This window comes from Musca autumnalis, unplaced genomic scaffold (assembly GCF_047663935.1).
Source record: "Musca autumnalis isolate F117 unplaced genomic scaffold, ASM4766393v1 scaffold_1, whole genome shotgun sequence".
Classification (NCBI taxonomy): domain Eukaryota; kingdom Metazoa; phylum Arthropoda; class Insecta; order Diptera; family Muscidae; genus Musca; species Musca autumnalis.
In genome coordinates, this window is record NW_027411644.1 from 297,798,661 (window position 1) to 297,812,957 (window position 14,297).

Genomic DNA, 14,297 nt, shown 5'->3' on the forward strand with positions numbered 1-14,297 from the left:
TGCCGTATTTTCCCAATCTGGGATATGTAGCTTTCTGATATCTCGTTTGACTTGTTCGATCCAACTAAGCTTTGGCCTTCCAGATCTGCGAGAACCTCCTTGCGGCCCGAATTTATACGCCTTTTTTAGCGGGTTCATCATCACTCATTCTTATAACATGGCCTAGCCATCGCAATCGTTGTATCTCGATTTGTTCAACTACATTGATTTCATTGTATAGTTGATACAGCTCGTTGTTCATACGACGCCGATATTCGCCGTCAACACAGATTGGCCCGTAGATCTTTCGAAGAATTTTTCTCTCGAACACACCAAGCACTGCCTTATCTGCTTGAGCAAGTACCCATGCTTCGGAACCATACATTAGCACGGGTAGTATCAGTGTTTTGTAAAGTGTTACTTTTGTTTGACGAGAGGTGGCTTTATTCCTAAACTGCTTACTCAGACCAAAGTAGCATCTGTTAGCCAACACTATTCTTCTTCGTATTTCACAACTGTTGTTATTTGTTGTGTTTATGGCGGTGCCGAGGTAGACGAAGTCCTTTACTACCTCAAAATTGTAGGTACCAACATTCACACATGGTGCGGGGTTAGTGGACATATTACGCGTCGATACCATCAACTTGGTTTTTTCGCCGTTTACTGCCAGACCAACTTTAGCAGATTTTCTTTTGCAAAGGTGTCAGTTACTTCCTTTACCGATCGACCCATGATGTCAATGTCGTCGGCATAAGCCAGTAACATATGGCTGTTCGTGTATATCCTTCAATTTCTTTTGGCCTTCGCGTCTCGTATGACCTTTTCCAGCAGGATGTTGAATAGATCACACGATCGTCTCCTTGTCTGAAACCTCTTTTGGTAATAAACTCTTCGGAGAGGTTCTTTACTATTTGGACTGAGGATCTCGTCTCAGTTAACGTCATTCCACAAAGCCGAATGAGCTTTGCAGGAATACCAAAATCAGACATGGCTTGGAACACCTTTGAACGTATAGGGCTGTCGAATGCTGCTTTATAATCGACGAAAAGATGGAAAGTGTCGATCTGCATTTCTTGGGTCTTTTCCAGGATTTGTCTCAAGGTAAATATCTGGTCAATGGTGGATTTGCCAGGTCTAAAGCCGCACTGATAGGGTCCAATAATTTCATTGACCATAGGCTTTAGTCTCTCACACAATATGCCACATACTATCTTATATGCAATAGGGAGCAGACTTATGCCCCTGTAATTGGAGCACACGGTCTTATCACCCTTCTTGTGGACTGTACATAGGATGCTCACGTTCCAATCGTAGGGTACGCGTTCATCCTGCCAGATGGTGCTAACTAGCTGATGCATACACCTTATCAGCGTGTCGCCTCCGGTTTTGAACAGCTCGGCTGGTAGGCCATCTGCTCCTGCCGCCTTATTATTTTTCTGGGATTGGATCTGTGGTATCTTCGCCATCTTCACTGCTATCGGATACCAACAGTTTGGAAAAATGTTCTTTCCATAGCCTCAGCACACTATCTGTATCAGTTACCAAATTACCTTGTTGGTCTCTACAGGAGGATATGCCTGTACCAAAGCCTTCAGTTTGATGATTCACTCTTTGGTAGAATTTTCGGACTTCGTTCTGTCTCCTGTACATCTCTATTTGTTCACACTCCCTATTTTCCATCTCTCTCTTTTTCCTGCGGAAAAGACGTTTCTCCTCTCTCCTTTTCTCCCGATACCTCTCTCGTGCGCTACGCGTTGCTATTGATTGTATAGTAGCCCTATATGCCGCAGCACGGCACTCCTGGTCATACCATGGATTCTTTGGTGGAGGTCCCTGGTATCCAAGTACTGATTTTGCGGCTGTTTGCATGGAGTGGGCAATATTTTGCCATTGTGCTGATATGTTATCGGGACGAGAAGCGCTTTCATTAAGCAATTGGGTTAGTTGAGTGGAATATGATGTGGCTATCTGTTGTGTTTGCAGCTTAGCGATGTCCAACTTTCGTGTTGTGTCTGTCCGTGCTTTATTTGCAACGTTTAGACGGGTACGTACCTTTGCTGCAACGATGTAATGGTCCGAATCTATGTTTGCTCCTCGTTCCACCTATTATCAACTCAAATGTCTGGCACAGATTCACTAAACGCTCGCCGTTGTTATTCCTGATGCCTAGCCCATGTGTACCCATGACGTGGTGCAGCCCCATGTTCGCGCACTCCACTTTCGCATTGAAGTCGCCCATTAATACCATTATATATTTCTGGCTGTAGAGTTGCATATTTTTGTCAATTGTTCATAGAACGTCCTTCTCGGTATCATCGGCTTCCTCCGTATGCGCATAACATTGTATGATTGTGATGTAAGTTTTTTTTAATAGCCGCATGCGGCAGAGGCCAGCACGACGCACTGCACATTTTCAACAGCCCTGGCATACCTAACTCCAGAAGCTTTGTGGTTACATCCCATCGAAGCAATCACATTCCTAGAACTGGAGATAGACCTACAACCTGATGAAACAGAAAAACGAACTTATAATTTTATAGAACCCTTGGGTAATTACATCGCAAAGCATGGACTTGCACATTATCATAACCACAAAGAGTACCTTTGGAAAAAAATCGTCGAATAGTCTTCAACTTCACTTAAGCCAAAATTGTAATATTCTGAGAAAAAGATACCCAAATTTGATGCACGGATACTCAATTCATAAGTTCTTGTGCTTATCAGGCAGCCGTTCGAGATAAACCTTGATAACCAGATAGACGAACGGACACCGTAAATGTAAATGGAAAAAGATAGAAATGGAAAAGCGGAAGTGTTAAAATAATGAGATATACAAGACCCAGGATGGGGTCCGAAAATTCTAACAACGAGTCAAACATCAAACTGTTGACTTTGGTATAGGCTCATCCTCCTGTAGAAACTAACAATGTCATTTGGTAATTGATACAAATAGTAAAAAGAGCATTTTTTCAAACTGTTGGTATCCAATACTAGGAAAGATGACGAGGATACCACAGATCCAATCCCAGGAGATGGTAATGAACGTATACCGCCGGCCCTAGATGAGATAAATATAGCAATAAATCGGCTGAAGAATAATAAGGCAGCGAGAGCCGATCGATTACCAGCCAAGCTGTTCACAACCGGAGCTGATACGCTGATAAGGTATATTCATCAGCTAGTTAGCACCATCTGGCAAGAAGAACTCGTACCCGACGATTGTAATCTGAACATCCTGTGTCCCGTCCACTAGAAAGGAGAAAATACTGTGTGCTCTAATTATAGGGGAATAAGTCTGCTCCCTATTGCGTATAAGATAGTGTCAGGAATATTGCGCGAATGAATTAAGCCTATGGTCAACGAAATATTTGGGCCATATCAATGCGGCTTTAAACCTGGCAATCCTCCATTTACCACATAATTACCTTGCAGCGAATCATATGCTCCTCTTTGGAGCTAAAAGGAATAAATATATAAATATAAATCCTGGAAAGACCCAAGAAATGCTTATCGATTATAGAGCAGCCTTATGTTGAAAGGTCTTCCAAAAAGGGTCTATAGAAGCACCTGTCTTTCAGAAAGAGTCGATAAAAGCACCTGTCTTTCAGAAAGAGTCGATAGAAGCACATGTCTTTCGGAAAGAGTCGATAGAAGCACCTGTCTTTCAGAAAGAGTCGATAGAAGCACATGTCTTTCGGAAAGAGTCGATAGAAGCACCTGTCTTTCAGAAAGAGTCGATAGAAGCACATGTCTTTCGGAAAGAGTCGATAGAAGCACCTGTCTTTCAGAAAGAGTCGATAGAAGCACCTGTCTTTCAGAAAGAGTCGATAGAAGCACCCTTTCTTTGAGAAAAGATATATAGAAGCACCCTTTCTTTGAGAAAAGCTATATAGAAGCACCCTTTCTTTCAGAAATGGTCTACAAAAGAACCATTTTTAAGAAAAGTTCTACAAAAGAACACTTTTCCAGAAAAGGTCTATAGAAGCACACTTTTTTCAGAAAAGGTCTATAGAAGCACCCGTTATTTCAGAAAGTGTCTATAGAACCACTTTTATTTCAGAAAATGTCTAAGGAAGCACCTTTCTTTCAGAGAGGGGCTATGGAAGCACCTTTCTTTTTGAAAGGGTCTATAGAAGAACCTTTTTTCCAGAAAGCGTCTATAGAAGAACCTTTCTTTCAGAAAGGGTCTAAAGAAGCACCTTTCTTTCAGAAAGGGTTATAGAAGAACATTTCTTTCAGAAAGGGTCTATAGAAGCACCCTTCATTTCACAAAGCGTCTACAGAAGCAGCTTTCTTTCAGAGAGGGGCTATGGAAGCACCTTTCTTCCAGAAAGGGTCTATAGAACAACCTTTCTTTCAGAAAGGGTCTATAGAAGCAACCTTCATTTCAGAAAGGGTCTATAGAAGCAGATAGGGGCTATGGAAGAACGTTTATTTCGGAATGGCTCTATAGAAGAACCATCCATTCTTTCAGAGAGGGGCTATGGAAGCCCCTTTCTTCCAGAAAGGGTCTATAGAAGAACATTTCTTTCAGAAAGGGTCTATAGAAGAACCTTTCTTTCATACAGGGTCTGTACAAGCACCTTTTTTCAGAAAGTGTCTATAGAAGCATACTTGCTTTCAGAAAAGGTCTAAGGGAGCAACCTTTCATTCAAAAGGGTCTATAGAAGCACCTTTCTTTCAGAAAGGGTCTATAGAAGCACCTTCTTTAGAAACACCCTTTTGTCCCTAAAACTCGGACCAACTGTGAAAGTTGCTTCATATAATTTTGATGTAGTTAAGGACTTCGACTCCCTCGGCACCGCCACAAAAACAGAACAAGCTACATTAGTTGTGAAATAAGAAGAAACATATTACTGGCTAACATATGCTACTTTGGCTTAAGTAAACAAAGCCACATCTCGTCAAATAAAAATAACACTTTACAAACCACTGATATTACCCGAGCTAATGTATGGTTCCGAAGCGTCGTTACTTGCGCAAGCAGATAAGGCAGTGCTTGGTGTGTTTAAGAAAAAATTCTTCGAAAGATCTATTGTCCCCTAGATCTTTCGAAGAATTTTTCTCTCAAACTCACCAAGCCCTGCCTTATCTACTTGCGTCAGCGGTGAATATCGACGTCGTATGAACCACCAACGGTATCGGCGTATCGGTTATACAAAGACATCAGCATAGTTATACGTATTGAGTTGCGTTGGCTATGCCAAGTCATAAAAATGAGCGATGTTGAACCCGCTTAAAAGGCGTATAAATACGGGCCGCATGGCGGTACACGCAGAACTGGGAGGTAAAGGCTTCGATTACGTAAATAATTGGAAGACGAGATTGAAGAAACGCAGTGTTTCAAATTGGAGAAATTAAAATCTTTTCTTAGTTCGGCTTAAAGGACAAATGTCCGGTAGAGGACGAACCAAGTAATTAAGTAAAATTCAAGGTGGAGGGGCAAAAAATTCCGTCTGGCCGAACATAACGCTTATTACTTGTTTATTTTTCCATGGAAACCATAATTAACGGTGAGTTACAATGGCAACAGAAGTTTGTTTGTTGTGTTTGTGTAGTTGTTGTCATTTAATTCAATTCATTTAATTCAAAAACAAAACAAAAATCAAATATTATTAAATCCAATTTCTCAAGACAAACAATGGCCGAAACCAAGAAAACATTAATGGAACGCTATGGCATCCCAGTACACCATTTGGATTTTCAATATATTGCCGAATGTAAAGATGGCCGAGAATTGGAGAAAATCGTACACATTCTCAGGTCCGGCGAAGAAGGTTATTATCCTGATCTAACAAAATGTGCTGAGGAAAAGTTACGTGAACTGAAACCACAAAGTCGTCTATTTCGTGTGGAAGAACAAATACGCGGGCATGGAGCTTTAGCGGAACAAGAATGGAAACCGATTTATGTAAGATTTGAATACCATAGAATGTCATTCAAAACAACACAATAATAAACATTTATTCTTTTAGGATTGGAATCATGAAATCAAAACAAAAGATAAAACCTTACAAATATTGAGTAAAAAAGAACCTCCAAACGAGGAAAATCAAAATTTACCTCCAGTACGTAAAAATGCCCACATTTCATTGAAGAAGAAGGAAAAGGATTCCTCAGTAACAGCTTCAAATGTTGGAAATAGTTCCGGAAAGGTGGAGCGCATCAAATCCACCGATTATAGCAAATGGGATAAATACGATGCTGAAGAAGAAATTCTACGTCTTGATTTGGCTGAAGAACGTGCCCAAGAAGAAGTTGAACGACAAAATCGTTTAAATTTACAAAAAATTAAAACTACAACTCCCAAAATTGAGGAGATTGTAACCGATGGAGGAGAGAATGAGAGGGGTGTTTTGCAAAATCTCAGCGATATTGAAAAGGAGAAGTTATCGGAAGAGTGAGTATCAAATTTCAAAAAATATTTTGAAGTATAAGTAGGGAATATTCAAAAAAAAATTTGACCGATGGACAAACAAATAAAAAAGAATCAATCGGCTTTGCTGAAAGGCTCCCTCCAGCCTATGATAGTATAAAATAGAGAGGAGTGATGGAGTACGAACAGAGCCATAATTTAACAAGTAAGAACTGACCGAACTTTTTTTACCTCCAGCACGAGGTGTATTGAAGTAAATAGGAACAATTAGGTTCCTTTTGTTTATGAAAGAAAAGGAGCAGAATATGTTAACTGATAATAAATACAAACTCCTTTTAAAAGGGAGTCATTATGGGGCGCCATCAGTCATTATGGGGCGTTTTTCCAAAACATGGACCAATATTTAAAATTTTCCGGATTGAAATTGTGTACCCTCCAGCTAAAACTTTCAAAATACCGAACATCGGAGGGTACCGTTCTATGGGGGCTATATGAAGACGTGGACCTACACCGACAAATGTCTGGTGATAAGTTATAATGAAGCACAAACCTTCAAAATACATAAAACCGGGAGGTACAGTTCTGTGGGGGCTATATGAAAACTTGAACCTATACCGACAAATTTCAGATAGAAAGTTGTATACCCTCAACTAACACTAAATACCAAATTTCAGCCAGCCAAATAAGACTAAATACCAAATTTTAGCCATTTTGGGTGGGATATTGAGGCCACAACCTTCCAAATATCGAAAATCAGGAGGTACCATTCTATGGTAACTATATGAAGACTTGAGCCTACAGCAAAAAATGTCAGGTGGAAAGTTTTATACCCCCATCTAAGACTAAATACCAATTGTCAGCCATTTCGGTGGGGTATTGAGGCCACAACCTTAAAAATATCGAAAAACGGGAGGTACTGTTCTATGGGGACTATATGAAGACGTGGACCTACACCGACAAATTTCCGATAGAAAGATGTATACCCTCAACTAACACTAAATACCAAATTACAGTCATTTCGGTGTGATAATGAAGCTGAAACCTTTAAAATACCGAAAATCGGGAGGTACCGGACTATGGAGGCTAAATGAAGATGTGGACATATACCAACAAATTGCAGGTGGTAACTTTTATACCCCAAACGAAGACTAAATACCAAATTTCAGCTATTTCGGTGAAATATTGAGGCCACAACCTTCCAAATATCGAAAATCAGGAGGTACCATTCTATGGTAACTATATGAAGACTTGAGCCTATAGCAAAAAATTTCAGGTGGTAACTTTTATACCCCTAACGAAGACTAAATACCAAATTTCAGCTATTTCGGTGGAATATTGAGGCTACCATCTTAAAAATACCGAAAATCGGGAGGTTCTGTTTCATGGGGACTATATGAAGACGTGAACCTACACCGACAAATTTCAGATAGAAAGTTATATACCCTCAACTAACACTAAATACCAAATTTCATCCATTTCTGTGTGATAATGAGACCAAAACCTTCAAAATACCGAAAATCGGGAGGTATTGAGGATTCTCTCTTGTAACATTGGACCTCACATTCTAGATCATGATGATCCCCCTGACATGCCTTGGTGGGGTCTTATTCACCACATGGTGATTAGGATGGCTCTCATGGTAATACCCGAGTAAGTACTGCAACGAAATCATGCCATTGTGTTGCTGTACCAGAAAAATGTTTGTCTCCTCAAACATGCCCCCAGGGCGGCATTCTGGCGTATTAGAATATTTCTCCTTCGCACTTGCATTTATATTCGCGGACCACATTATTGCCGCAAAGCTTACGACATACCGACCAATCGCGTAATTTATGGTCAACACGGAGACTTAAGACCTTGTGCCTACATCTCAGCTTGTCGCATATCACGGTGCTCTTGAACCAAATTTAAATGAAAGGTGCTTACACCTGGGAAGTTTTTGCGGATTCTGAAACTACAATGTTAATAGATGAGAAAAATCCAAAAACAAAACAAATAGAAAATCGCCAGAGCGCTTTTTAAATAAATCGCGATTCAAGTTGACATCTTTAAGGGTTTTTTAGGTTTTCACGATTTTCCTGGGAAACCGCAAGTCCTATCGAAATCCTACTAAAGAAAATGTTGTAGCTATGAACATTCTCTACAATATTGATTTTTTTACCGTTATTGAGATATAAAAGTTCAAATTAAGACAATGAATTTATTGATTGGATTCAGTGCTCATTTCCGCAGCTCATGTGTGAATAGAATGGCCGTAGATTTAGTGGCGAATATTTTAATATTACATGCGTGGAAAAAGTTAGTATGATCAGTCAAATAATATTTTAACTTTTCACGCCATGATCGTAAATCTTTGTTCGCATCCTTGCCTTGCTTCAGTATCGGGGCAAACTTAGGGAACGATGGGGGTTTACAGGTTGAGAACTTTGGTGAGATACTCTACTCCCCGCTAATCCAGAGAGCTATGTTCGACTTGGTTTGCGGACATAACTCCCAAATTGTTTGGTTGCTATTTCCGAGTTTTTTAAAAATATTCAAATACTTTCTGAAAAATAAAATGCACTGCAGGCGAAAAAAATTGATTTTTACAAAAGTATTTTCACAATTTAAGAAGATAATAAATTTTTTTTAAAAATATTCAAATACTTTCTGAAAAGCGAAAAGCGCCGCAGGCTTAATTATTTTTGAAAAAAGTATCCGATTTTCTCAACAAATATTTTATAATTCCGTTTACATTCTAACTTCTACTCTAAAATTTATAAAAATTTGTATAACTATAAATTTCGAAATTAAGCAAAGAAATAATTTTGAAGTAAAAAAATCGTTGGGAGTTATGTCCGCGATTTATGTGGGTGTTATGTCCGCTTTGCTTCCCGGACATAACTCCCAACGAATTTTGGGAGTTATGTCCGGGCACCGCTTCAGCATTACCATGGAGATTCCATCAGGAACCAACGCTTTGGATGAGTTAGCATTCCTGATGGCATTCGCAACACATGGATTCCTTGGTGAAGGCCTCTGGCATCCACGTATCGATTTTACAATACTTTCCCTGTGCTGACTTATCATAGGAAAACGGGGTGCTTTCATTAAGTAGTTCGGCAAGTTGAGTGGAATATGCAGTGGCTACATATTTTGATTGCAGCTTACCGATGGCCAATTTACGTGCTATAAAATCCTTAACATGCCCTTATTAATGTCGAGATTTTAAATCTGGTACTGCTAACTACCATGTTTTTTACGCTGCGAAGTTTATAAGCCAAATTCAATTGCTCGTGCTCGTAAAATATATCATTGGTCTGCTAGTCCTTGTCTTCTGTGGGATCATGATCGGAAATAAAAGTGATGTTGATAAATTTACCTTTACCCGATTGTAGCTAGTCTTTCATTTAACGGGGTGAAACTGGAGACCAGATGTTTTAACCTCCGGCCAACTACAAATCCGCAATCAAACTCATGCTCTACATCATGGTACAAAGTTTTTTTTTCATAGTACAAAGTTTTTTGCTGGAGTGGGTTACTAACACAGCGCCCAACCAACGATGGGTGAACGTGCGGAACATGCTAGTTCACCACCTTTAACGGATGTTAAGGAGACACCAAGATATGTCCTGGTTCATGTTAAGCTTAATGCTTGGCATCTTTCATCCCCCACATCACCCTCAGAGCTACAGATAGTTCTTCAAAATCGTCAGCGCGGAACAATTGACGATGAACCAGTGATCATGATTAAGAAATGAATTAACAGCTTTTAAACAACCTGTCATCAGATTGCAAGAAGAGCTAGAATGGCACAAGAGTTCCAGTGTGCATTACAAATGTTTGGGATCTGCTTAAACTGTACATAAGGGTTTACACTCCCCTCAATGAAGTGACTAAAGAGAAACTTCATGTCGTCTGTGTTTCCTTACTTTCAGTTCTACAATTGGTGAAGGCTGTTTTTAATTGAGCATAACTGCTCATCAAATCCTGCACAAAGATGTCCTCGATGTTTGGGGATTTAGTCGACCAATGGAGCTAATCTTATATGACAACGCTAAGAAAGTGATCCAACACGTGATGATGAACTAGGATCTCTTATCATTGAACGTTTTCTGCAGTCGAGCTAAAGCGCCTATTTTTCCGGTATTTACGATTGTGTCAGCAACGATCATTGACCCCCAGTGATTGACTCGGACTTCTCTTGTTAAAATCTCTCATTAGCGTAATCGTATATATACCTTCAGCATTTATGCTAACGGGGACATATCCACTTCCACACGGGCAAAATGTTCCTCATCGAAATAATGGTTTTAGACCCCAAGTGTGATTGAACTATAACTATCGAACGGATTAACCGATTTGGTCCAAAATTTGGCTTTCGTAATATTATATCCAAACTAAGTTTAAGTTCGAAGATGGACTATATCGGTCCACTCCTTCGGGTAAATCCCACACAAAAATTTCGAATCGTTTTAAATTTTGTTGTAACAACTTGTATTCACTGCCACCGTTACGGCGGTACAAGTTATTTCAGGGACAAATTCATACTTCCTGAGAAAATGACCCGAAAGCTGTAAAAACCCGATATGGCACCATGTGTAGTGGAGCAGATAGAGCGGAATATAACTCTCGAACGTATCTGCCGATTCGGTCCAAAATTTGGCTTTCGTAATAGTTAATCCAAACTTAGTTTAAGTTCGATCCACTCCTTCAGGTACCTCCCCCACAAAAGTTAAAAAATGTTCGGACAAATTGTGCGCACTCTTGATGGGAATGACCGATTTTGTCAATACTTTACACATCCTAATGTATCTACCAGATCAGAAGTGCGATTCTCTAACTCATTTTTTGAGTTACCGACAATTGTCGGTAAAATTAAAATGCTTATAATTTCGGTAATTACCGATGTTTTTCGGTAAGTTAACGACGAATAAAAAGCAGTCGTAAAGTTCTACCGATAGCAAGAGTGTTGTCTACTTTTATTTGAACTTTTCATTCATAATTTTGCGTTTTAATTCTACCGATTTTTGTCGGTAACTCAAAAAATGTGTTAGAGAATCGCACTACTGGTTAGAATATGGACTGTATTTGTCTACTGCTTAGGGTATCTCCCACACTCGAATCACTTTGATTTTTGTGGAAGCTTGCATTTGCTGCCTCCATTACGACGGTAAAGGTGTTTTCAGGCGGAAGTCCATACTTCTTGAAAAAACAGCCCGAAAGGTGTAAAACCCCCTATGGCACCATATGTAGTGGCTGGAGAGCACGATAACTCTCGAATTGATCAACCGATTTTAATCAATATTTGGCCGTCATATTTTGTCCAAACTTAGTTTCAGTTCGATATTTAAAAATGTCACTACAATGGTATGTACGATATCTCTTGAACGGGGAGCCAATTTGGTCCAAACTTTGGATCTCCTAATATTTTGCCCAAACTTAGTTAAAATTCTAAAATGGCCCCAATGGTCCTCTCCTTAGCGTACCTCCCCAACAAAATTGCAATATTTGTGTCTATGTGCAGTTTAGGGTCTGTTCGAAGATCCTTTGGATATTTATACCGATGCTGTTCGTTGTTGTCCTGTTTACAACCATATTATATTTTCCATGGACAAGTCCATGCTTCCTGGCATACTGGTCCAAAAGTTTTAGGATGACCGACTGAAATGACTAGTGGGCGCAATATCTATCGAAAAGACATGACTCCCAAAAAAAGATCCACTTCCACAATGGACCAAGTCGGTCCATTCCTTTAAGTACCTCCTTCGCAACACCTTTCAACTTTAATCCTAATCCACATTTTTATCGGCAAGTTCAAAAAGGGCAACAAAATTCTGAAAAGACCCTAAATACATTCGATCTGTGCGTCGATGAAAGTTTCAATTCACATAGGCTGAGGGTATATCTCTGTCGGCAAAGTGACTGATACTTTTTCACTTGTTTTTTCAAAAATTTCTTTTTTCGGGGGCAAGTCCATACCTCCTGAGATGATGGCCTACAATCTCCAAAAAATACAGGTACCAACTAAGCTGAGTAGTACGTAAGACAACGCTCGAAGGGAGAAACCAATTTGGTCCAGACCTTGTAGATCGTATTATACCATACAGCCTCGAATTGTGTCCGAATATTGACAACATCGGGCCACTCTTTCGGGCACAAAGTTTAAATAGAGTGCAGTTTAAGGACTCGTCTGGAATCGTTTTTAAAATGTTGGTAACATGTTGCGTATGCGGCAGTTAAGAGAGTACAATTTTTTCGGGGGAAAATCCAAACTTCCTGATAAATTGGCCCAAAAACTCAAAAACCCCTATAGACGTCAGAAGTATTGTGTTTGTTTATTTTCTTTCGGTCCGAGACTGAGGGTATATCTCTGTTGGCACAGCTGACTGATACTTTCTTTCTTGTTTTGTTTACATTTTATTTTTACAGATTTCGTTTACGTGGAAATGAGTACTTTCGGGCCAAAGAGTATGACAATGCATTAGCCGAATATACTAAAGCCATACAGGTGTACCCAGAGAAGGCTATAGGTCCTTATAATAATCGGGCTGTTACCTGTGAGTAGTAATCAATTCCAAAAAAATAACAATTTTAAACTAATCATAGCTTTATTTTTATAGACATCAAACAACAACGATTTCTCGAGGCGATTAAGGATTGTGAGGCATGCCTAGCATTGGAACCGAAAAATCTAAAAGCCAGACTGCGATTGGCGGAGGCAAATTACGCCTATGGCAGGCGAAGAGAGGTAAATACACTTAATTATAACAATTTGAATTTTTATCTGAAATCATTGTTGTTTTCCGCTGTTTTAGTCCTATCAACTGTACATTAATGTTTTGGAAATTGATCCGCAAAATGCCGTAGCCCTTAAAGCCATAACAGAATTACGTAAAATGTTTGAAGATTTACCACCACCAAATGCCAGGCGAATGCAAATTATTGATGAAGGTGCTTCTACAAAGGCAAAGAAGGAATGTAAGGTTGGTTCACCTGCTTTGAAAACGGAAACCAATAAAAATAGCGTTGCAGGAAGCAAAACTTCTTGTAACGCTAGTAGCAATATAAAAAATTATGATTTGGCAGATCTCATCAAACCAAATCGTTTGGTTAAAAATAAAATTTTAAAAGCTGCTGAAAGTTTAGGTAAACTGCAAGCGAAACCAACCCAAAAGGAGGCAGCTACCAACAAGGGTCCTAAGCAGCAAATTGAAACAAACCAAAAATCAAAAATAGAGAATTGTGATTTGCTACCAACTTTAAGAGTACCTGGAAATGTTAAAGCACCTAGTAAGGGTAAAATCTTGATAGAGGAGATTTAGAAACAAAAAAAAACATCATGTGAACTGAAAATAAATAATGAGAATATAAATAAAACCTCGTTTATATATAACCGGATTTAACAAACCGACTGGGTTTTAAATGTCAATTCCTTTGCTTATATTTCAAACAAATCCTCTCAAAGAAGGTTAACCCTGCAAAAAGCTCTAATATAAACAGCATATAATATTGTTTGTTTTGTTTTAGTTGACGATTCAATCATATGATTGCTTAAGTCTGGAGTATTCCCCCATTGACTTAACTTCATCATTACTTTCTATACAGAGAATAATGTTTACAAAACGCACTGACAGCCTGCAAAATTTACTGATCGCTACAATATCATCCCGGCGAAGGGAATTATCAATTGGCTTTTTAGTTTTTGAAATGAAGATTTTCTATTGAAAACCAGTAGTGCGATTCTCTAACACATTTTTTCAGTTACCGACAGAAATCGGTACAATTAAAACAAAAAATTATGAATGAAAAGTTCAAATAAAAGTTGACAACACTCTTGGTATAGGTAGAACTTTACGACTGATTTTTATTCGTCGCTAATTTACCGAAAAACATAGGTAATTACCGAAATTATAAGCATTTTAAATCTACCGACAATTGTTGGTAACTCAAAAAATGAGTT

General features: G+C 39.1%; 1 protein-coding gene across 1 annotated transcript; it reads left to right on the forward strand.

Moving 5' to 3' along the window:
* The first annotated feature begins 5,531 nt into the window (after window positions 1-5,531).
* On the forward strand, window positions 5,532-13,714 carry Spag1 (Spag1 axonemal dynein assembly factor). Its single transcript, XM_073961875.1, has 5 exons — window positions 5,532-5,890; window positions 5,955-6,379; window positions 12,767-12,894; window positions 12,958-13,085; window positions 13,153-13,714. The coding sequence occupies exons 1-5, from the start codon at window positions 5,621-5,623 to the stop codon at window positions 13,657-13,659; spliced, it is 1,458 nt and encodes a 485-aa protein (XP_073817976.1). The 5' UTR covers window positions 5,532-5,620; the 3' UTR covers window positions 13,660-13,714.
* The last annotated feature ends 583 nt before the right edge of the window (window positions 13,715-14,297 follow it).

What these genes read in the sequence shown, in the direction of transcription:
- Spag1 (XM_073961875.1), top strand. Translation starts at nt 5,621, where the DNA reads ATGGCCGAAACCAAGAAAACATTAATGGAACGCTATGGCATCCCAGTA. An exon ending in AAGGAGAAGTTATCGGAAGA is followed by an intron (nt 6,380 to 12,766) that starts GTGAGTATCAAA and finishes TTATTTTTACAG; the next exon opens with ATTTCGTTTACGTGGAAATG. An exon ending in TAATAATCGGGCTGTTACCT is followed by an intron (nt 12,895 to 12,957) that starts GTGAGTAGTAAT and finishes TTATTTTTATAG; the next exon opens with ACATCAAACAACAACGATTT.